Source organism: Podarcis raffonei, chromosome 10 (assembly GCF_027172205.1).
Source record: "Podarcis raffonei isolate rPodRaf1 chromosome 10, rPodRaf1.pri, whole genome shotgun sequence".
NCBI classification, from domain to species: Eukaryota; Metazoa; Chordata; class Lepidosauria; order Squamata; family Lacertidae; genus Podarcis; species Podarcis raffonei.
The window spans coordinates 72093550-72117841 of NC_070611.1; the positions used below are offsets into that span (position 1 = coordinate 72093550).

Here is a 24292-nt window from a genome sequence, read left to right on the forward strand (position 1 = left end):
CATCTCAGACCAGCTAGCAGGAACTTCTAGGCAAAGTCTTCCAAGACCAGGAGCTATGGGAAGGACAGTAAGGCATAATCCCTTGGCTCCGAAGGCTTTGCTGAGAGTCTCTCTGTAAGCTGGCCCAAGATATCTTCGGTCACGGTGGCAGCAATGACTGAGGGACTAGTGCACAACTGACGGAACGCAGGTGGTGCGGTGGGTTAAACCACAGAGCCTAGGACTTGCCGATCAGAAGGTCAGTGGTTCGTATCCCCGCAACGGGGTGAGCTCCGGTTGCTTGGTCCCTGCTCCTGCCAACCTAGCAGTTTGAAAGCACATCAAGTGCAAGTAGATAAATAGGTACCACTCCAGCGGGAAGGTAAACAGCGTTTCCGTGCGCTGCTCTGGTTCTCCAGAAGCAGCTTAGTCATGCAGGCCACATGACCTGGAAGCTGTCTGCGGTCAAACACTGGCTCCCTCGGCCAATAAAGCGAGATGAGCGCCGCAACCCCAGAGTTGGTCACGACTGGACCTAAAGGTCAGGGGTCCCTTTACCTTTACCTAATGCACAACTGACAAGTCCTTGTTAGGATTTCATGCTCCCCGATGCTGATTTTATGATTTCACACGCCTGTCTGAATGGAGCCTGAGAAAGGAAGACTGTCTTATTTACCTTATTTATTTCCGTATTTATCGCTCCATAAGACGCACCTTTTTCCTTCTAAAAAGTAAGGGGGGGGAAGTAAGCGTCTTATGGAGCGAATGTGTGGTCGATCGCTGGCCCCTTGCCCAGGCCTCCATTGCTGAATGTTCTGCAGACAGAGGCCGTTTGTTTCCCCAGCAACATGGGACTGGCTGGTTAGATTATCTGTCTGGAAACTGTAGAAACGGCTCCCTTTCCTTTCCTAAAGAAGCTGCAGAACTGTGAGTTGAACCCCATAAAAACAGGATTTTTTGCCTTTGCAAAAGAAGCTGCAAAAATTTGAGCTGAGCCTCAAAAAAACGGGGCTTTCTCCCTTTCTTCCTCTAAAAACTAGGTGCGTCTTATCGAGCAAAAAATACGGCAATTTCACTATTATGCTGTTCTGTTTGTTATCGGAGCTGGAGAGAACAGACGCCATAATGCTGTTGTCTGTAAAGATTCTGCAAATACCGTATTTTTCGCTCTATAACACGCACCTGACCATAACACGCACATAGTTTTTAGAGGAGGAAAACAAGGAAAAAAAATATTCTAAACGAGACAGTGGATGTGTGATTTTTGTGGTTCATGCTGTGGCCACAGACATGTGATCTGACGGTGAGTTTGGGGTAGCCCAATGCAAAACTCCTGAGGATCCATGTGGATCCATGCTTTGTAACCACGTTTTTGAGCCATTGCGGCCCTATGAAACAGCGGATGCATGTGTGTTTTTTGGTGCAGGCTGTAGCCATGGACATGCTATGTGATCTGATGGTGAATTTGGGGTGACCCAGTGCAAAAATCCTCAGGATCCATGTGGATCCGTGCTTTATAACCACGTTTTAAGTGGGGAGGGAAGGAAAAGCACTCAAGGGACAAGGAGCACGCGTGGGGTGGGTGGAGAAGGATGCTGCTAATAATGCAGGAGAGGGGTATAAAGGGAGAAGGAACACGCGTGGGGTGGGTGGAGAAGGTTGCTGCTAATAATGCAGGAGAGGGGTATAAGGGGAGAAGGCTCCTCTCCTCTCCCGCTTTGCTCCTTTAAAACAAGCAGGCTCTGTTTCTCTCCCTCCTCCCCGGCTCAGCTCGCTGAAAAGCTTTGCTGCTATTTAGCGAGCTAAGTGGGGAGGAGAGAGGGACAGAGAGCATGGTTGATTTAAAGCAGCCAACCAGTGTAAGTGGCTCCTCTCCCGCTTTGCTGTTTCAAAGCGAGCCACGGAGGAGGGAAGGAAGGGGAACCATGGATCCTCTGCTCACGACTGCAGCAGATCCCCCCGCCATCCGTAGGCATTCGCTCCATAACACGCACAGACATTTCCCCTTACTTTCTAGGAGGAAAAAAGTGCGTGTTATGGAGCGAAAAATACGGTAAATAGTAGTTTAGAACTACGACGCCTCTTTCTTTCGCTGTGTCAAGGGAGAAGGCTAGTGTGCATAAATCAAGTTGGTTTATGTCTCTGGAGGGCCCTGGAGAAGAAGGGGATGTCTTTTCCAGAGCTATGCTCACCGGAGGACGCTCAGAGGTCCGGGGTGGGGGCTGCAGATAGCCCCGAGCGCTCTCCCAACAGTCCCCACCCCACAAAACCCACCATCAGAAAGAGAGGCACCATCATGTAAGCGCCTAAGTTAGAATTTACCTGTTTTAGGGTCTTCACACTTTCATGAATGGGGCGTGGTAATCCCACTAAGGTATCTGTGTCCCTGAAAGAGGGAGGGGGGAGATAGGGGGCAGGAATGAGAGGCTTAGTGTCAAACCATCATCTAATTATTCATAGTGCAGTTGATCTCTCTATCAAATAACAATTTATCCATCTTGCATCACCTTTTTTTAAGCTGTGGACCACGCAATAACAAACATGCAAGCCACTGTTTGTTTCTGTACCTCTCAACCATTTGCACTGATAAAATATAAATATAACACAGACTCAGAAAGCCTACTAACTCACTGACAGATTCGCCTAATTTCTGCAATTGCCTTTAAACTCAAACGAACAGGGATTGCAATCGATTCTCTCCTCTTGTTGGATGAGATAAATATTTTCTCTCTCATCAAGCAGAGGCTGTTAGATCATGAATTTCAAAAACGTTATCCTATTCAGCCCTCTGTATGTGCAACTGCTTACTGACGTTTGCGGCCTCGTCAGGGAATGATGCCCAACTATTTTTATACCGTATTTTTCGCTCTATAGGACACACTTTTCCCCCTCCAAAAATTAAGGGGAAATGTGTGTGCATCCTATGGAGTGAATGGAGGCTCCTTGGCTTCAGCGATAGCAACGCGAAGCCTCCGAAGTGCAGAGGGAGCGCTCCCCCCGCGCTCCGGAGGCTTCGCGTTGCTTTCACTGAAGCCTGGAGAGCGAGAGGGGTCGGTGCGCACCAACCCCTCTCGTTCTCCAGGCTTCAGGGATAGCCGCCTGAGGCCTTCGGAGCGCAGCGGGAACTCGCACTGTGCTCTGAAGGCTTCGGGTTCCTTTTGCTGAAGCTGGGAGAGAAAGACTCTCCTGGCTTCAGCAAAAGGAACCCAAAGCCTGCGGAGCGCAGCGGGAACTCGTGCTGAACTCCAAAGACTTCAGGGACTTTTGAGGCTGGCGGTGGGGGAAAGCAGCGCCACAAGCTCAGGGGGCAGCGAGAAGGGGCTCTGTTTCTCCTGCCGCTTTGCTGAAGGGGCGCTGAGCTGAGAGGGGGAGATTTTTTTTTCTTGTTCTCCCCCTCTAAAACAAGGTGCGTCCTATGGTCGGGTACGTCCTATAGAGCGAAAAATACGGTAATTTAGATAACCCTTTGTATCATAGAGTTTTTTTTAGTTAGCCCGTTTAAATGCATTCCCCTTATTTGTACTGTCTGGAAAGTTCCAAAAAAATACCCTTCCAGAATAGACTTTGCACTTGTGGTATGAATACACCAGATACAATATGCCTGATACAGTAATACCTCGGGTTACGAACCGTCCTATGATTAGAGCCCTGACATGCATGGTTGCAAACCCACTGTTATTCTGCAACATGCAAGCCAGCTCCTAGGAGACAAGTCTCTCCTCCATTCAGCCGGCAGCCCGGTCAGTGATCAGCGTCGAGCAGAAACCTTCATCTCATGAAGCCGAAAACAGCCCCAAAGTGCAACCCTTCTCTCCCCCAACACATAATGATAACTCACCGCCCAAGCGTGAATCCAATGAACTTATTTCTGCTCGCCTCCAGGAAATGCTCTATGTCTTTCTGTCTGGAAGACAAGCAGGATGTTGCAGCGGCGGCCGGGGGGGGGGGGCAGAGGTGGAATATATAACAAAAGCATACCACACATTAGGGGGCAGGACGGGGGGGGGGCAACCCTCTCCAATATCTAGGCAGCTTGAGAGAAAACATTCTGCCTCCAGCCGATCTGTGTTCAGATGGCATCACACAGAGGTGAAAAGGATTTATTCTGAATGTGGGTTTGTAGGCCAAGCGTAATAAGCACGCAGGCCTCTCTACATCACAGGTCTCGCACAGAAGCAAATTAAGCGCTCATCGCATCCCAAATGGCCGCGGGGACTTCAGATTCAACCATGTTCCCTGTTTTATTTATTCTCTTTGAAAAATCCTGTTGCACCCAGTTCTTTACTTTTTTGGGGACTGCAACAATTTGGATATGGGCACACAGTTCAAAGGACACCCCTCTCCCAGGGCTGGTTTAGCCACACAGCAGAATTTAGGAATTTCTCAATCAGAAAACCGGCGACCTGGGTGGCGCTGTGGGTTAAACCACAGAGCCTAGGACTTGCCGATCAGAAGGTCGGCGGTTCGAATCCCCGCGACGGGGTGAGCTCCCATTGCTCGGTCCCTGCCCCTGCCCACCTAGCAGTTCGAAAGCACGTCAAAGTGCAAGTAGATAAATAGGTACCACTCTAGTGGGAAGGTAAACAGCGTTTCCATGCGCTGCTCTGGTTTGCCAGAAGCGGCTTAGTCCTGCTGGCCACATGACCTGGAAGCTGTACGCCAGCTCCCTCGGCCAGTAAAGCGAGATGAGCACCGCAACCCCAGAGTCGGCCACGACTGGACCTAATGGTCAGGGGTCCCTTTACCTTTATCAAGCAAAAAACCACCACCACGTCAGGGACAAATACACTAGTCCTGTCTGCTCTCCCTTGCTTTGCTAGCTTTCTCCTTGCAGGGAGATTCCAAAGCTGCGGCCTGAGTTGCTGCAGCCGTTCCACTACCAAGCACTTTCACGGATCAGGCCCCAGGACGGGATCTCGCTCCAAAGGGTAGGAGCCAGGGGTGGGAATACCTGACTTTGGGGGCCCACGGAAGCCCCTTTGGGAAGGAGACCCTCTCGACGGGCGGTCGTGGGGCCGACACGGCCTGGATGACTGTGTCCCGCTCCAAGAGGTCCAGCTCCCCCTCAATGCCGTTGTCAATGTCATCGGGCTCCTCCTCATCCACCAGGACCTCATCGTTCTTGAAGGGGTCCCTCTCGTTGTAGATGTCAAGGCTGTCCTGTTTCATCAGAGGCTGAAGGTGAAAGAAGGAGGAGAATGACTGTTCTGGTAGACAGGAGTTTAGTAGCCCATCCACAGCTGCCTCCAGAGCCGGTCCACCCATGAGGCGGGATGGATGGCGGCTGGGGGCACTGTCATACAGTGGTTCCGCTCCTTCCTCCTGGGCCGTGTCCAGAAAGTGGTGGTGGGGGATGAGTGTTCAGACCCCTGGGCTCTCACTTGTGGGGTGCCTCAGGGTTCTGTCCTCTCCCCCATGCTTTTCAACATTTACATGCAGCCGCTGGGAGAGATCATCAGGGGGTTTGGGCTGGGTGTCCATCAATATGCGGATGATACCCAGCTCTACCTCTCTTTTAAATCAGAACCAGTGAAGGCGGTGAAGGTCCTGTGTGAGTGTCTGGAGGCGGTTGGAGGATGGATGGCGGCTAACAGATTGAGGTTGAATCCTGACAAAACAGAAGTACTGTTTTGGGGGGACAGGAGGGGGGCAGGTGTGGAGGACTCCCTGGTCCTGAATGGGGTAACTGTGCCCCTGAAGGACCAGGTGCGCAGCCTGGGAGTCATTTTGGATTCACAACTGTCCATGGAGACGCAGGTCAATTCTGTGTCCAGGGCAGCTGTTTACCAGCTCCATCTGGTACGTAGGATGAGACCCTCCCTGCCTGCAGACTGTCTCGCCAGAGTGGTGCATGCTCTGGTTATCTACTGGACTACTGCAATGCGCTCTATGTTGGGCTACCTTTGAAGGTGACCCAGAAACTACAACTAATCCAGAATGCGGCAACCAGACTGGTGACTAGGAGCAGCCGCCGAGAGCACATAACACCTGTCTTGAAAGACCTACACTGGCTCCCAGTACGTTTCTGAGCACAATTCAAAGTGTTGGTGCTGACCTTGAAAGCCCTAAATGGCCTCGGTCCAGTATATCTGAAGGAGCGTCTCAGCCCCCTTCATTCTGCCCGGACAATGAGATCCAGCTCCGAGGGCCTTCTGGCGGTTCCCTCACTGCGAGAAGTGAAGTTACAGGGAACTAGGCAGAGGGCCTTCTTGGTGGTGGCACCCGCCCTGTGGCACACCCTCCCGTCTGATGTCAAAGAGAAGAACAACTACAGTGGTGCCTCGCAAGATGAAATTAATCCGTTCTGCGAGTTTCTTCGTCTTGCGGATTTTTCGTCTTGCAAAGCACGGCTATTAACGGCTTAGCGGCTATTAACAGCTTAGCGGCTATTAACGGCTTAGCGGCTTAGCGGCTATTAACGGCTAAGCGGCTTAGCGGCTTTAAGAAAAAGGAAACAAACTCGCAAGAACTCGCAAGACGTTTTCGTCTTGCGAAGCAAGCCCATAGGGAAATTTGTCTTGCGGAACGACTCAAAAAATGGAAAACTCTTTCGTCTTGCGCGTTTTTCGTCTTGCGAGGCATTTGTCTTGCGAGGTACCACTGTACCAGACTTTTAGAAGACATCTGAAGGCAGCCCTGTTTAGCGGAGCTTTTAATGTTTGATGCATTACTGTATTTTAATATTTTGTTGGAAGCCGCCCAGAGTGGCTGGGGATGCCAAACTGCGGGAGGCAGTAGAAGACAGGCGTGCCTGGCGTGCTCTGGTCCATGGGGTCACGAAGAGTCGGACACGACTAAACAACTAAACAACATGATGATGATGATGATGATGATGAAGAAGAAGAAGAAGCAGCTGCCTCGGGTGGCAGAAACGCAAGATGTGGCACTCCACCACTTCTGCTGGAACGTCCCGCTCAGAGTTTTGCGAAAGGGAAGCATTTCGGCGCAGGGCCCTGCTGCCCATCTTCCCTTCCCCTGGGGATCCAGCAGATCCTTCTGATGTTCTTACGATCACACAGGGGCCCCACAAGCTGCCACCACGAGCATGCAAAGTCAATATCCAATATTGCAAGCTTGGCGTGGCAGCAGAAGTTGGTGGTCCTATCGCACGTCCCTGGCTGCAAAACTGATAGCGGACTCCTGGATACGTATTTTCCCTGGCTGCGCCACAACTAGATTCACCAAAGCCAGAGCCTGAACATTCCCCCCCCTCCAAAAACCCCAGTCTAACCTTTATTAGGATTGTGTTTGGTTGGGAGGAAACAGCAACTTCCCTCTCCAAAAAAAATGTTTTTGGGTTGTTGTTTTAGTAGCTCTAATCCAGCCCTTGAGATGTAGAAGGTTAGCAAAAATGTATCATACTCATGATAATAAATGCTGGAAATGTAAGGAAAAAGAAGGAACCTTTCACCACATGTGGTGGACGTGCCCCAAGGTAAAAGACTTATGGGAAAGGATTTATACTGAACTGAAAACACATTTATTAAGAAACCAGAAGCCTTTTTACTTGGTATAGTGGGGGGTGAAATCCCCAAAAAGGATGTTACTTTTTTTCTGTATGCAACAACAGCTGCGAGAATATTACTAGTGAAGAATTGGAAGAAACAAGATTTACCAGCTATAGAAGAATGGCAGATGAAGATGATGGACTATATGGAACTTGCCAAACTGACCGGGAGACTCCGAGACCAGAGAGAAGAGACGGTGGAAGAAGTTTAAAGAATATTTGAAAAAATATGTTAATATTTAAATCTTAGAACAGCTTTGGAAGTGGATTTAGGCAGTAGGGTTAGAAGCAGAAGATAGTGTATTTTAAAACAGTATTATTTGTAAGTGATAAAATGTGAAGATTTTTATGGTAAAAGTAAGCGTGATAAAAAAAATGGTTAGAAATTATGATATATGTAAACTGCTAAAGATGAGGTAAAATGAAAATCAGATGAGGGGACTTGGGGAAGCCCACCCAACAATGTTTAGAGAAAATAAGGATAAGACAAAATTTGTTTGTATTGTTTGTTTTTCTGTTTGTGCTGTTTAGTTGTGTTATAAAATGAACAAAAAAAATTGGGGGGGGGGGAAGAGATGTAGGTTAGAACTTTACCTTTTTTTGGATACTTAACTGGCTATAGGAAAAATCAACATTTTAAGCAGGGGTGAGGGGGGTCATTTGGGCTTTTTCATAAGCCTTCTCTAAAAATATCATTTTTAACAAAAGACCATTAAAGATGGCCTTCCTTTCTACCAATGAACACAACTTTGCAGCCGTATCTTACGCATGTTTATTCGGAAGTCCCACTGAGTTAAATGGGCTTTACTTCCAGGAAAGTGGCTATACATTTGTAGCCTTTCCTTGACAAAGGCTGCAATTTCCTACCACTTACCTGGGAGCAGCTCAAAGGGGCTTTTTTCTCATTTTTTCATTCCAGGTTATTTCTAGACTCCTAATTGTTCAAACCATAACTTCGGAGGAGGCACGCAATAGGTTTGCACTGCAGAAATCTCAACCCTTCTTGAAGCAGCTACAAAACACCCACATTCGCCGAGGTTTTGAGTTGTGCTGAAAGGTAATCGCTTTTAATCACGCATTTAATTCAAATGAGCGGAGGGAGTGGATGCAAACACATTTTTTAAAAGGGAGGTAATGTGTCTGTTATGCCTGAGTTGGCTTCAAAATGAAGTCCGTATCGTGGTATCAGTTTCATAGTTTCCTGGCAATATATCACGAATCATGATGTGTGTATTTTGTGCGCTATGCAAAAATCGGGAAATAAATGGTCATATGGAAGAGGTGGATGAATTTGGGTATCTTAACGTTAGACCTTCAGACCATATGGTCTGAAGATCAACATTAAAAAAAACGAAGATCATGGCCGCTGGTTCCATCACCTCCTGGCAAATAGAAGGGGAAGAAATGGAGGCAGTGAGAGATTTTACTTTTCTGGGCTCCATGATCACTGCAGATGGTGACAGCAGCCACGAAATTAAAAGACGCCTGCTTCTTGGGAGAAAAGCAATGACAAACCTAGACAGCATCTTAAAAAGCAGAGACATCACCTTGCCGACAAAGGTCCGTATAGTTCAAGCTCTCGTTTTCCCAGGAGTGATGTACAGAAGTAAGAGCTGGACCACAAAGAAGGCTGATCGCCAAAGAATGGATGCTTTTGAATTCTGGTGCTGGAGGAGACTCTTGAGAGTCCCATGGACTGCAAGAAGATCAAACCGATCCATTCTTAAGGAAATCAGCCCTGAGTGCTCACTAGAAGGACAGATTGTGAAGCTAAGGCTCCAAGACATTGACCACCTCATGAGAAGAGAAGACTCCCTGGAAAAGACCCTGATGCTGGGAAAGATGGAGGGCACAAGGAGAAGGGGACAACAGAGGACGAGATGGTGGGACAGTGTTCTCGAAGAGACCAACATGAGTTTGACCAAACTGCGGGAGGCAGTGGAAGACAGGAGTGCCTGGCGTGCTGTGGTCCAGGGGGTCACGAAGAGGTGGACACGACTAAACGACTAAACAACAACAACAAGGTATCTAACTGTTGAAGATGCAACAGAGATAATGCTTCTCTAAAACATGGTTTTCATTGTCCTATATTGAAAGATTTTTGGCAGAAGGTAACTGAAACCATCAACAGAACTGCACGGAACAGCCTTACATTTACAGAGCAAAATATCCTCTTGACTTATATACCCAGAACATGGAACCTTACAAAAGGACGATATGAGTGGACTTTCTGCGCCCTGACCACAGCAAAAAGACTGATACTGATGAACTGGAAAAATAAAAAATGTGGCTCCCTTCTAAGATTGGATTGAAGACTTAAACAAACTCGCAACGTATGAACAACTTGCAAATAAATGCAGACTTGCCAGGGACAAATTCCATGATATTTGGAATCCATTCTTACAAATACTGTAATGGGTTAAGATCTGGTGAAGTGCACTAACAACCTTGTAAAATATACAGTTTGGGGTTTTCCCCCTTCCCCCCTTTATTTTCCCTTCTACACGGGTTTTTCTCTACCTTGATTTTATCTGCATCTCACCATGTTTAGTCCACATATAATCATGGACTTTTTAAACTTTCAATAGAGATTTTTTTTAAAAAAAAAGTGGGGGAAACCGTGAAGCCACCCAATGCTTCTACATAGCTCCATCCTGATTCCAGACTTTGTGATATATCAGTAAGCAAACAGGATCCGTTCCAAAGGTCTGGCTGCATCCCGAAAAATTCACAACCGGAGGACCGCTTCTGCGCATGCGCACGTGGCGAAACCCGGAAAAATACTTCCGGGTTAGCGGCGTTCACATCCCAAAGATTACGTATCCAGAGGGATATGTAAGCGGAGGTACGACTGTATATCGCAATGTTTAGCTGGTGATGTACCATATTTTTCGCTCCATAAGACACACTTTTCCCCTTCTAAAAAGTAAGGGGAACTGTCTGTGCATCTTATGGAGCAAATGTGTGGTCCCAGGAGCCAAATTGCCCAGGGGAGAAAAGCAGATCATGCTTTTTTTCCCCGAAAGAGGGAAGGGGGTTTTGAAACAAATCCGCTGATCGTTTGCCGATCGGGGAGAGAGATAAGGGACGCTAGAGATAAAGGAGGCTGCCTGGGATGGGGGAGGTAAAGACAGCAAACTTGCAAAGGAGGGAAACAGGAAGACTAAAGCAATGAGGAGAGAAATTAGAAGAAGAGGAGCAAAAAACTGCCCCAGCTAAGGAAAAGACACTAAGACAAACAAGAGGGAAGGGAGTGTTGAAAGGAAACAGCTGATTGACAAGCGATCAGGAGGGAGATAAGGGACGCTAGAGATAAAGGAGGCTGCCTGGGAGAGGGGAGGTAAAAGCACATGGATCCTCAGGATTTTTGCATTGGGTCACCCCAAATTCACCATCAGAAGCCATAGCATGGCCATGGCTACAGCCTGCACCCAAAAAATCACACACCCACTGTTTCTTGGGGCCGCAATGGCGCAAAAACGTGGTTACAAAGCACGGATCCACATGGATCCTCAGGATTTTTGCCTTGGGTCACCCCAAATTCACCATCATATCACATGTCTGTGGCCACAGCATGAACCACAAAAATCACACCCCCACTGTTTTGTTCAGAATATTTTTTTTCTTGTTTTCCTCCTCTAAAAACTAGGTGTGTCTTATGGAGCGAAAAACACGGGTGCCGCCTGGGTTTTGCCCAGTTCTGGTTGGCCTTAGAGAGGTGAGCCCCCCCCAAATCTCCTACCCTCCTGCTCCGATGCCCCCGCTTCTGCTGCTGCTGCTCCACCAGCTCGATGGCGTATGCGGGGGGAGAGGCTGCCCGCATGCTGCGCATGATTTGGATGCTGTCCTCTGGCAGGGGGGGCAAACCCAGTTCCTGGCGCTTCTTCACCTTCATGGCCTGCAGAGCATCAAAGCCTCCCAGGGTGAACTGCAGAGGCGAGAGAGAGAGAGTTGGCTCCAGGCATAGCTGTCAATTTACAGATTTGAAAATAAGGGACCAGCAGCCTCAAAAATAAGGGATCAGCAGCCAAAATAAGGGATTTTCAGAGCACAGCTAGGTTCGGCTTCTGAGCCCCTCCGAGCCAAAGGCAGAAAGCTCAGCCAGCAGCCAAACGAAGCCTCAAGCGGTGGTTCCCACAGCGCAGCAACCCGGCAAAGGGGATGCAGCAAGGGAAACCACCGTCCCCTCTCTGCTGGGAAGCGCTGAGCAAAGGCGAGTCCCCAGGCAACGCGGCCGATTTGATTGGCACAAGGCATGCAAGCTCCACCCCCCAGTCGTTCTTAGACTCCTTATTGGGTGAGCAACGCAGCCAAGCAACCCAGTTGGAGCCTCCCTCCTCCCTGGCCGGCAGGGAGGGAGGGAGAGGAGCTGCTTCCTTTGAAACCCAGGAAATTTACGGGACATCATCAATCTGGGACAGCAGCGGGACACGGCGCCAGGATAAGGGAGTTTCCCGCCAAATAAGGGACGGTTGACAGCTATGGTCCCAGGTGGGTCCTCAACAACGCAGCCTGGGCTGAGCAGCTGGAGGCGGTGGGGTCATCAGAACATCAAAAGAATCTGGATCAGGCCAGAGCGGACCCGTTCCACCCAGCATCTTGTTCCCACAGTCGCCTAAGTCACCCAGAAGCCCACTGTGTTTGTCCTCAAGCACCATTTGTTGGAAAGGCATGGCAAATTTAACGAACAATTAAACGAACAAATACATATTTAACAGGAAATCCAGCAGGACTGAACTGATGTGCTTCTGCAAAGCAATTCCTGCGCTCTTGTCTTGTCTAGCTGTTGCTGATGGTGTGAGAGATAATTTTTTGCGCCATCTGGGGAAAGTACAAAGTTCGAAACACAGCTCCAATACACACCATTCCGTAGCCGCCGCCCCCCAGCCACAAAATTAAGCTTGCAAAAATCATGCAAGCTTTTTAACGTGCAATGCTTTATTTTGTTTTATATCTGTTGGAAGCCACCCAGAGTGGCTGGGGCAACCCAGATGGGCGAGATAGTAGCTGCTTTGCTTCTCAATATAATCCAGTTGGACGCGGGTGGCGCTGTGGGTTAAACCACAGAGCCTAGGACTTGCCGATCTGAAGGCCAGCGGTTCGAATCCCCATGACGGGGTGAGCTCCCGTTGCTCGGTCCCTGCTCCTGCCAACCTAGCAGTTTGAAAGCACGTCAAAGTGCAAGTAGATAAATAGGTACCGCTCTGGCGGGAAGGTAAACGGCGTTTCCGTGCGCTGCTCTGGTTCGCCAGAAGCGGCTTAGTCATGCTGGCCACATGACCCGGAAGCTGTACGCCGGGTCCCTCAGCCAATAAAGCGAGATGAACACCGCAACCCCAGAGTTGGCCACGACTGGACCTAATGGTCAGGGGTCCCTTTACCTTTACCTATTGGTAGGAGAAAATAACAGAGGCCAACTGGATTAGAAAGGTAAAGGGACCCTTGACCATTAGGTCCAGTCGTGGCCGACTCTGGGGTTGCGGCGCTCATCTCACTTTACTGGCTGAGGGAGCCGGCGTACAGCTTCCAGGTCATGTGGCCAGCATGACTAAGCCGCTTCTGGCGAACCAGAGCAGCGCACGGAAACGCCGTTTACCTTCCCGCCGGAGCGGTACCTATTTATCTACTTGCACTTTGACGTGCTTTCGAACTGCTAAGTTGGCAGGAACCCGTTAAGGACTCTATATGGGCTGTTGGGTACCCCAGAAGGGGAAGAGAGCAGGTTTTTTTCTTGTAACATAAGGAAACTAAGCTCTGGGTAAGCGCCTGGAACCCCCGACATCTCTCGCCGCTCAGAGACCGGGGTGGCACATAACAGAGCACCTTTTCTTCGAGACCTACGGCAGGCGTGATTTGCCACAGGCCACAAACACACGTCGCTTGAGCCAGAGCTGCTCCTGTCGAAAGGAAAGCTCAGAACCTGACTCACCACGAGGACCTTCCAGAGCAAAAGCAAGACTTTCTTCATGGGGAAATGGGAAGCGTGTCCACTGCAGAACTTGGTCACCATGGTGAAAAGAAGGAGAGCAAAAGGCTCCTCGCCGTGAAGAGGAAAACCTAGGAGGGTGAGGTGGGGAGACACGTCAAAAGGGGCTGAGAGTTTTTGCAGGGCTATGGATGCAATACAAATGCAATAGGAAGAAGGAAGTCAGATTAGCCTCAACCAGAGGCAAGGCCTTTTCAGTACTGGCCCCGACTTGGTGGAACGCTCTGCCTCATGAGACCAGGGCCCTGCAGGATCCGATTTCTTTCCGCAGGGCCTGTAAGACAGAGTTGTTCCGCCTGGCCTTTGGCTTGGAATCAACTTGATCCCCTTCCCCTCTTTCCTTCTGTGATGGAACTCCTCTTTGGGGACTTCCCTGGCTTTTTTCTGGCCCACGTAGGACCAGTCTGGATAGTTGGCCTGGGTGAAGATTTGAAGTTTTCACCCCCAAAACGTTTTTGATTTGAGCTTCTACTGAAATGATGCTGCATTTTCATGTTGTATTTCTTTCCCAGCTCTTTCCACTGAGTGATCATGAATGATCTCTCATCCCCGCCCCACTTTAGTAGTTCCTTATAGTTTGATAAGAAGCCAAAGTTGTTAGGTTGACTCTTGTCTGTGTCTGTCTTACCCTCCTGGTTTTTTTTTGTTTGCCTGCACTCATTATCGCACCAACCCAATTTGCCCAAAAATCCTTGCTGGATGAGTGACCCGGTTTAGTTAAAAGCGGTCTTAGATCTGCAAAGATGGATACCATGCCTTCAAAGGGATCCAGCCGTGGAAACTTGATGAACTGGACTTTAGCAAACAAAAGCTTATGCCGGAATATTGTTCCATGCACCATGATCTCTGAGCAGCGGGAGATTTCCCCTCTTTCCTTTTGACTTTCTCCTTCTATGGCAGAACTCCTATTTGGGGACTTCCCTGGCTTTTTTCTGGTCCACGTAGGACCAGTCTGGATAGTTGGCCTTGGTGAAGATTTGACATTTTCATCCCCCAAAAGTTTTTGATTTGAGTTTCTACTGAAACGAGGCTACATTTTAATGTTGTATTTTAATCTTGTTTTTAAGTTGTATTTTAATCAATTGTTTTATACCTGGTGTTAGCCGCCCTGAGCCCGGTCTTGGCTGGGGAGGATGGGGTATAAATGAAATTTATTATTATTATTATTTATTAATAGTGGTAGAGATATGTACTGGACTGTCCACAAGTCATTCTCTTTATATGTTCTTCCCAATGCTTCCCCAATGTTGTTGTTATCAGTTAGATTTCCTATTCGCTTGCTAATGAGGTCTCCAAATGACTTCCATTTAAATGCAAGGGTCTTTTTAGTGGTGGCTCCCAGTTCGTGGAATGCACTCCCCAGGGAGGCTCACCTGACACCATCATTATATATCTTTAGTCGCCAGGCAAAAGCTTTCCTCTGTAACCAGGCCCTTGGCCTTTAACTGTCTGTGGCCTTGGTAATGCTTCTAGCAATCGCTTATAAATAAAAATTATAAAATTGCATTTTAACCTGTATTTTAAATTGGTCCCCCCCTCCAATTATGTTTTTACTGTGATTTTATTGGCGTTAGCCACCCTGAGCCCAGCTCTGGCCGGGGAGGGTGGGGTATAAATAAAAATTTTATATTATTATTATTATTATTATTATTATTATTATTATTATTATTAGACTACAGCTGCACGGATGTTATTGGCCCAGAGTTGGAAAGAAGCTAAAGTCCCGATCAAAGAAGAATGGCGGATCAAGTTGATGGATTATGCTGAAATGGCTCAAATGTCCGGAAGAATCAGAAATCAGGAAGACCAAAATTTTAATAAGGAATGGGGGGAATTGATAACTTATCTCAAAAACCATTGCAATCAGTTAAAACCATTAGTAGGATTGGAAGAACACTTGTGGTTTAATGGTGAAATTTGGATACAACGGAGAGGTAAAATATTTGGATTATTATAAAAGATGCAGGAGGAAATGATTAACAATAGGACCCACAAACAGTTCATTGCATTGATTCCGGATCTTCCCATCAACTTTGCCAACTCTACGTATTCCGCCATCTTGACCTGCCATTCTTCCAATGTTGAAATTTCTATTTCTGAGCCAGAAGTATCCTTGCAGCCGTTGTGGCGTACATAAACAAATTTACATCTTTTTTTAAAATTTCCTCTCGGACTGGAACAAATTTATATTTTATGTGGAAGAACATTGTAAACATCTGAGAACGTTTGTAGGCTTGAATTGAAATGTTTTGTAATGTGAAAATAAGGAACCGATTGACATATAAAGAGGTGAAATATAAAAAGAAGATAGAAGGTAAAAAAGTGGCTATAGAAATGCTAAGAATTTAGTAAAGATGTCTGGAAGTCAGAAGGAGGGAGGGAAGGAGGTCGATGCTCAGTTTGAGCAATGCTTTAAGTTACAGAATTATGTAACAGAATGTGAATATGATAAATATGGAAAACTATAAAATATGGAAATTACTATAACATTTTTTTAAAAAAAAAATAGGACCCACAAAAGGGAGGAGGGAAGTCCAGGAGATTCTCTGGAATCTGGTTTCTATGTTGTATATGCGACTGTAAAATGTTAATATGAAAAACCGAATAAATAAATTTATTTAAGGCCAAAAATTTGAAATTACAAGTGGAGGAATGGCAGGTGAAGATGATGGATTTTTGGGAGTTAGCTGACCTGACCGGAACAGTCCGTGACCAGAAGGAGGAGGAGTACCAAGAGGAATGGAAGAAATTTAAAGACTATTTAGCTAAATATGCTAAGATAATTTAAATAGAATTACTTGTGAGCATCAGATGGGCCTAGGATTTAAATAAGCAATGTTGTAGAATATTATGGTTAAAAAAAGAAAGAAAGAAAGAAAGAAAGAAAGAAAGAAAGAAAGATGTTAATTGACTAAGTAAATTTTATGTTAAAATAGTTTTGGAAAACTGCTACAATGATTTATATGGAAACTCAGCCAGGGGGACTCAAGGAAGTCACCCAGCAATGTGAACAAAAGCGGAATTATTACAGTTAGGCTAAATGTTTGTTTTCTTTTTGATGTTTTCTTTTTATTTGTTTGTTATAAATTTGGAAAACTAATGAAAAAAATGAAATAAATAAAATAAATAAATTGATTTAAATTGATTCTAGACTACACAGAGGGAGGAGAAGAAAGCCCCCCGTGCCCAATCAGAGAATTGACAAAAACCTACTGAGCTCAGTCCTGAACGTATCACGGGCGGCCTTCCATGTTGGGGGGTCCGTTTCCATCTCCACACGCATGGCTTCCACTATTAGGTACATCACGCTCAACAACACCCTGGCAAGAAAGCAGAGAGGGGAAATCAATGTCCCGAAGCAGGTGACCCTGAAGCCATTGCCCACCTCAAGAGAATGAGGCACCCCAACAAATAAAATGTTCCCAACAAGGACTTCTAAGTCCAAAAGCCAAAAAGGAGCCCTGGGGGAAAAGATTGGAAGAATGTGGAAGAATGGCAGATGAAGATGATGGATTTTTCGGAGCTAGCCGACCTGACCGGAAGAGTCCGTGACCAGAAGGAGGAGGAGGAATGGATGAAATTTAATGATTATTTAGTTAAATACGTTAAGTTAAATTAATTGGAAAAAGCTTGTTAACAAGATCTGTATAGTAAACGCTATGGTTTTCCCAGTAGTGATGTATGGAAGGGAGAGCTGGACCATAAAGAAGGCTGATCGCCGAAGAATGGATGCTTTTGAATTCTGGTGCTGGAGGAGACTCTTGAGAGTCCCATGGACTGCAAGAAGATCAAACCTCTCCATTCTTAAGGAAATCCGCCCTGAGTGCTCACTGGAAGGACAAATCCTGAAGCTGAGGCTCCAGTACTTTGGCCACTTCATGAGAAGAGAAGACTCTCTGGAAAAGACCCTGATGTTGGGAAAGATGGAGGGCACAAGGAGAAGGGGACGACAGAGGACGAGATGGGTGGACAGTGTTGTCGAAGCTACCAGCATGAGTTTGACCAAACTGCGGGAGGCAGTGGAAGACAGGAGTGCCTGGCGTGCTCTGGTCCAGGGGGTCACGAAGAGTCGGACACGACTAAACGACTAAACAACAACAACAAAAAACCCGGGGGGTGATACTAGTGGGATTACCTGGGGGGTGCTAGGAGGCCAGGGAGGTAGCAAGAAGTGCTGGAGGTGCAGATGGCTAAATCAAGCTCATCTGATTGGAATTTGATGAAACGTGCAATTAATTGTTTGGAATTTTACTGGGTCGTTTACCGACAGTCCCAGGGCAACATCAGTGACTCACCGGAGCTCAGTGCTATCAGCCAGAGAGATGGCTGGCTTCCTCAAGGCGCTCCCAGATGCTTGGCTGTTGCTGGAATACACACACAGAGAAAAGATCGAGTCAAATGCCACCAAATTGTTCCTTCTCGAGACTTTAGATTGGGGATGGGGGGCGGAATCACTGGCAATTAATTGAACCATGGCAGATGGCTTGCAATTGCTGGACTTGGGAAAAGCATCCGTCTCCTGCTAGCAGATGGAGGGGAAGTACGACAATCCCGGAACGTGGCAGCTTTTAAAATTATTTTTAAATTATTATTTCAGACGACCAGGGTGAGCCAGCACGGCTGGATTTTAATCACCACCTCGCCGCCACCCAAATTTGCCTGCATGCCACGAACCGCTTCTGAGACCCTTCCCTATGCAAACCATCAGAGGCGAAATGAGTCAGCGTATGAGAGAGAGAGAGCCTTTTCAGTGGTGGCCCTCAGAATGACAGCCAGGGAAATTATTTATTCTTTCTTCAGTTTCTATCCCGGCTGTCATCCAAGGAATTCAGGTGGCAAACGCAGTTCTGCACCTCCCTGTTTTATCCTCATAACAATCGTGCGAGGTAGGTGAGGCTGAGAGACTGGGGCTGGCCTAAGCTCACCCCGTGAGGATTCGAACTCTGGTCTCTCAGGTCATAGTCCAGCGCTCTAACCACTGCACCACCACTGCCCCCATCCCTGACCGCAAGCAGCAAAGGCCATTTCACTTTAGGACCACCTGGCCCCACATGAACCAAATTCCTTATCATTCCAACACTGGCAAAGATATTTTTTTTGTTTCCTTGGGCATTTGGGCAACACTGGGGACTGGACATTTTTAACTTTACATTTTAAACATGTCTAAGTTATTTTCTAAACTGCATTTAATCCTTCTCGTAAATCACTTCCGGACTTTTCACCGTGCGGGAAGCGATTCATAAATTAATGTAAAACTATGGCTGTTTTATAAATGCATTTGCTTTGCTGCTGTTATTTTTTACTTAAATCTGTTTTTTCGGGGGGGGGTCTGTTTGTGGAAAAGCAGGATATAAATATTCATGTGAAATATAAATATTGGGGAAAGCACAAGTGACATGCAAACTGAACTGGCAGGATGGATCCAAGCCCCAAAGTGGTTTAACCTGGCCCTGTGTGGACACACCAGGTTTGGTGTGGCAGCCAAATATTTGCTCAGCACTGTTCCTCACCTCCTGGCCCCTGCCGCCTGAGGCAGTTGTCCCACTTTGGCCAATAAAGGTAAAGGTAAAGGGACCCCTGACCATTAGGTCCAGTCGTGGCCGACTCTGGGGTTGCGGCACTCATCTCGCTTTACTGGCCGAGGGAGCCGGCGTACAGTTTCCAAGTCATGTGGCCAGCATGACTAAGCCGCTTCTGGCGAACCAGAGCAGTGCACAGAAACGCCGTTTACCTTCCCGCCGGAGCGGTACCTATTTATCTACTTGCACTTTCATGTGCTTTCGAACTGCTAGGTGGGCAGGAGCAGGGACCGAACAACGGGAGCTCACCCCGTCGCGGGGATTCGAACCGCCGACCTTCTGATTGGCAAGTCCTAGGCTCTGTGGTTTAACCCACAGCACCACCCGCATCCTTACTTTAGCCTATAGGTAAAGGTAAAGGTACCCCTGCCCGTACGGGCCAGTCTTGCTAGACTCTAGGGTTGTGCGCTCATCTCACTCTATAGGCCAGGAGCCAGCGCTGTCCGCAGACACTTCCGGGTCGACTGGCCAGCGTGACAAGCTGCATCTGGTCAGCCAGCGCAGCACACGGAACGCCGTTTACCTTCCCGCTGGTAAGCGGTCCCTATTTATCTACTTGCACCCGGGGGGGCTTTCGAACTGCTAGGTTGGCAGGCGCTGGGACCGAACGACGGGAGCGCACCCCGCCGCGGGGATTCGAACCGCCGACCATGCGATTGGCAATTCCTAGGCGCTGAGGTTTTACCCACAGTGCCACCCGCGTCCCTACTTTAGCCTATAGTAGGGCTTTAATATGTAATGCCCTAGCTATGCCAGAGAGCAGCCACTCCATAATTTGTCAAGCTCTTTCTCCTCAATGGCACCAACTAGACTACAGAATCTGGCTGCTCACGAGTGTGTGTTGGGGGGAATATATAATAATAATAATAATAATAATAATAATAATAATAATAATAATAATTCATTTATACCCCGCCCATCTGGCTGGATTTCCCCAGCCACTCTGGGCGGCTTCCAACACAATATTAAAATACAGTAATGCCTCAAACATTAAAAGCTTCCCTAAACAGGGCTGCATTCAGATGTCATCTAAAAGTCTGGTAGTTGTTCTCTTTGACATCTGATGGAAGGGCGTTCCACAGGGCGGGCGCCACCACCGAGAAGGCCCTCTGCCTGGTTCCCTGTAACGGCTTCTCGCAGCGAGGGAACTGCCAGAAGGCCCTCGGAGCTGGACCTCAGCGTCCGGGCTGAACGATGGGGGTGGAGACGCTCCTTCAGATATACTGGACCAAGGCCGTTTAGGGCTTTAAAGGTCAGCACCAACACTTTGAATCGTGCTCGGAAACATACTGGGAGCCAATGTAGGTCTTTCAGGACCAGTGTTATGTGGTCTTGGCAGCCGCTCCCAGTCACCAGTCTAGCTGCCGCATTCTGGATTAGTTGCAGTTTCTGGGTCACCTTCAAAGGTAGCCCCACGTAGAGCGAATTGCAGTAGTCCAAGCAGATCTTGGACAGATCTGCTGCCACTGAAACATATTTCCATCCCTCAAATCCCTCGTCCGGCGACCAGGGAGGTCCCTGATGCATTGTCCACCATTGCTTCACCTATCCAGTTCTTGCACAGGTTGCTCTCGCCACACAATAGCCTGCAGCAATGAGTTCCACAGGTCAGTTTGTGAGTTTTTGTGAAGCAGAACTCCCCCTCCCCAATGCACACCCGATTTATTTATTTTTAAAAAATTGAAATAGCAACTTCCAGGAGCAGAGTTAAAAGGAGCCCGCACTAAAATGCCAGCTTCAGATCCTGTTTTCAGAAGATATCTTACGCCATCTCCATGTTCAGCAACTCCAGGAAGGCAATGAAGGTCCCCATCTGGTACAGAAGGAAGTTGTTGTGCCGGGACCAGTGGAGGACGTCTGCCTCTGTGTCACACTCCCCAAAGACCCCTGGGAAGCAGAGAGGAGGGGAGGAAAAAAGCCAGTAAGGGAGGGGGCCATGAGACACGAGACGATGCTGTCAATTTGCATTTCTTAGTACAGAAAGTATTGATCTGGTGTGCAGAGATCTTCCCTATTCTACTTAGCTCAAGAGGCTTCTGGAAGGTTTCTTTCTATGTGAAAGAAGCAGGCAGAAGGTTTCTGATGTTTGGGTTATTGCTTCCAGGAAGCTGAGTACAGCTGGTTTAAACTGTTTCTGTTACCTCTTTCTGTCAAGGTCATGCTGACTATAAAAACAGGCCAGAAGGAGCCTGGGTTTCACTTTCTCTTCCTATCTCTTTGTTCCGGTGCTCTGTTCTGTACGCTTAGTGTCAAGGTTTAGTCTTATTTTAAGTTTAAGATAAGTCTGCTGCAACTGGATTTCTTATGGACTGTGCTAATCCTGAATGTATTGGATTTGTGGCCATTATACGGCTCAGGACCCTCGTACCTACGGGACTGCCTCTCCTGGTATGTCCCACAGAGGACCTTACGGTCTTCAGACAAAAACATCTTGGAGGTCCTGGGCCACAGGGAGATTAGGCTGGCCTCAACCAGAGCCAGGGCTTTCTCAGCGGTGGCCCCGATCTGGTGGAACGCTCTGTCCCAAGAGACTAGGGCCCTGCGGGACTTGACATCTTTCCGCAGGGCCTGCAAGACGGAGCTGTTCCACCAGGCCTTTGGCCAAGGCACAGTCTGACCCCTCCTTTGGTAATCCACATAGAACTCTAGCCCAATGGTCGACATTAATTTTATTCTGAACTGATTTTAGAATGTATTTTGATTAATTGACTGTGATTTTATGTAGACTGTGCTATTTTTACTGTTGTTAGCCACTCTGAGCCTGGCTTTGGCTGGGAGGGCGGGATATAAATAAATTATTGTTGTTGTTGTTGTTGTTGTTGTTGTTATTATTATTATTATTATTATTATTATTAGCCTTCAGTAGCAGTAAAGCTCTGCTGGATGAAATATTGATTTCCTCTGCTGGTCTATTTTTGGGGAACTCTGCAACATGTTTAAGTTTTCCTCCACACACTCAACAGATGCATGATGCAGAGAAAGGAGAGAAAGAAAGGTTTCCCTCCCTCTCTCATGACACTAGGACTCAGGGAAATCCAAATTCGGCTGGATGTTGGGCGATTCAAAGCACATAAAATAGTGATGGGCATCAACTCAGAGATTTCTTAAGGATTAGACAAATCCACGGTTAAGGCTATCAGGGAATATGAAGTACAACCACCATTTATGTTCTACCTTCAGGGGCAAATGCCTTCAGGGGCGAATTCCAACCCGAAATTCAAAGCTGAACATCCGGAAGCTCCTGCAGCCAATCGGAAGCCGCACCTTGGTTTTCGAACCATTTCGGGAGTCAAATGGACTCCTGGAGCGGATTAAGTTCAAGAACCAAGGTACCGCTGTACCTGTGATTTTGGCTTGTGTTCAATAATGCATTACATCTTCTTTCTCTTAAAGAGAAAATGTTCTGCCCCAAAAGCACGCTGCATTTGGGCTGCTGTTTCCACCCAGACCAAGACGACTTGGTTACCTTGTGCCAAGTAGAGGATCGCCCGGGCGACTTTCAGCCTCTTCTCCCTGTTGACGACTTCCAGCCCATCCAGCAGCCGCATCACATAGGCCTTCTGCTGAGCCACGTCCAGCTCCGACCACTGCTTGTCCTTCACTGTGGGAAAAGAAGGACCCAAAAAACCAAAGTCTGAAGACCGCTGCCAAATGCCCCCCCTTTTCCTTAGCCCCTTTCCAGGAGTTCGACTAACTCCACCGGGAGTTCCCTGGTTGGCACTGAACCATGGCAGGGCCTTTTCGGCGGTGGCTCCCTGCTCGTGGCATGCCTTCCCTGGCAAGGTGCGCCTGTCTCCATCGCTATTAACTTTCAGGAGAAATGAGAAAACATTCCAAAGGGGTTTGAACTTCAATGTCTAAAGCTCCTGGTAGAGGACAAGGATCTAAGAGATCACGCTCAGGGTGGCCAAATTCTGTGCGACTGCCATAAAACTTAGGGAACAAGCTGAACTACCAAAATGATTAAGGTTTTAAATGACAATTTTAGCTTATATTTCAGTGATCAAGATTTTTAACTGCAGCTATATCAGAACTGTCTCTGTTATACCCAACTGCAATTCAATGTATTCCTGTTGTGTTTTATGATTTTCCCAATAGGGTAAGTGAACTGGTCTGGGACCGTAATAATAAAATTCAAAGATACCTTGTGTTTGGAAATCTTCCTCAAAGCACTTCCGGTTGGCGGCAAACTCTGGCTCTTCTGTGTAGCTGTACAGTTCTGTCAGAGAAGGGGGAAAGATGGGGAGACGAATTAGCACCTGCCAGCGCCACCATCCCTGCCTGTTATGCACTGAAGTTCTCACCCTGGGCCAGCAGGGGGATACTGTAGACAGTTATGCAAATGAAGGATCGAAAGAGACGTTCAGTGATTGGATAGTTTTAGAAAGTTGTTACAGTAGCGTTGTACTGGAGCTCTATATAAGCAGGTTGGCTGAACCCTTCAGTTCAGTTCTGTTCTGGCCTGTGAATAAACAAGAGCTGTTGGAAGAATCGCTGTGTCGTCTGATATGTTCGCCCACAACTTAACACTGCCCATCCTAAGAGGAGGGCGAGCAAGGTAGCTCAGTGGGTAGAGCACGAGACTCTTCATCTCAGCGCCGTGGGTTCGAGCCCCATGTTGGGCAAGAAATTCCTGCACTGCAGGGGGGGTTGGGCTAGATGACCCTTAGGGTCCCTTCTGCATCTAAAATTCTAGGATTCTTTAAAAAATAAATAAAAATAATTTTATTTATAGTTTCCATTTATATACGTTTCAATAGTTTAACAACAGTTCTAACTCAATGTGCAGGAAATGATAAGAATAAATTTAACGAACCACAGAAAGAGGAGGAAGGAAGGTTTGAAAGAGGCCTAGGCAAACTCAGCCCTCCAGATGTTTTTCTTCTTCTCAAAAATTTTATTGATTTTCCAAAATTTTAAACAAACAAACAAAAATCACAACTGAACTTGATCCAATCTTAGTAACATTGTTAAATGATTTCCTCAAATTCCCTTGACTGAATTTCATTATATATCATTGTAACGGTTTTCCAAAATGAAATCTCATAAAATTTACTTAATCCTCTTAACATCTTTGTCTCTTTTCATCTCAACTTTAAACATGTTATTCTATAACTTCACATATTTAAATCCTTAGCCTATCTATTATTTTGAAAGTGATTCTATTTAATTTATCTTAGCATATTTGAGTAAATAGCCTTTGAAATTCTTCGATTCTTCCCGGTGCTCCTCCTCCTTCTG

At 47.2% G+C, this 24292-nt stretch overlaps 1 protein-coding gene across 2 annotated transcripts in view; it reads right to left on the bottom strand.

Annotated features, from left to right (window-relative positions):
- The window catches only part of STRIP2 (striatin interacting protein 2), an 81529-nt gene that overhangs the window by 16320 nt on the left and 40917 nt on the right, over nucleotides 1-24292 (bottom strand). For both annotated transcript variants that reach the window (XM_053404700.1, XM_053404699.1), the window contains 10 exons: nucleotides 23196-23270; nucleotides 22518-22652; nucleotides 20818-20938; nucleotides 17768-17836; nucleotides 16686-16792; nucleotides 13416-13543; nucleotides 11229-11414; nucleotides 4931-5154; nucleotides 3818-3883; nucleotides 2302-2365 (listed from right to left, as the gene is read on the bottom strand). In XM_053404700.1, the coding sequence (XP_053260675.1) occupies nucleotides 2302-2365; nucleotides 3818-3883; nucleotides 4931-5154; nucleotides 11229-11414; nucleotides 13416-13543; nucleotides 16686-16792; nucleotides 17768-17836; nucleotides 20818-20938; nucleotides 22518-22652; nucleotides 23196-23270 (1175 nt within the window). The remainder of the gene's footprint in view (nucleotides 1-2301; nucleotides 2366-3817; nucleotides 3884-4930; nucleotides 5155-11228; nucleotides 11415-13415; nucleotides 13544-16685; nucleotides 16793-17767; nucleotides 17837-20817; nucleotides 20939-22517; nucleotides 22653-23195; nucleotides 23271-24292) is intronic.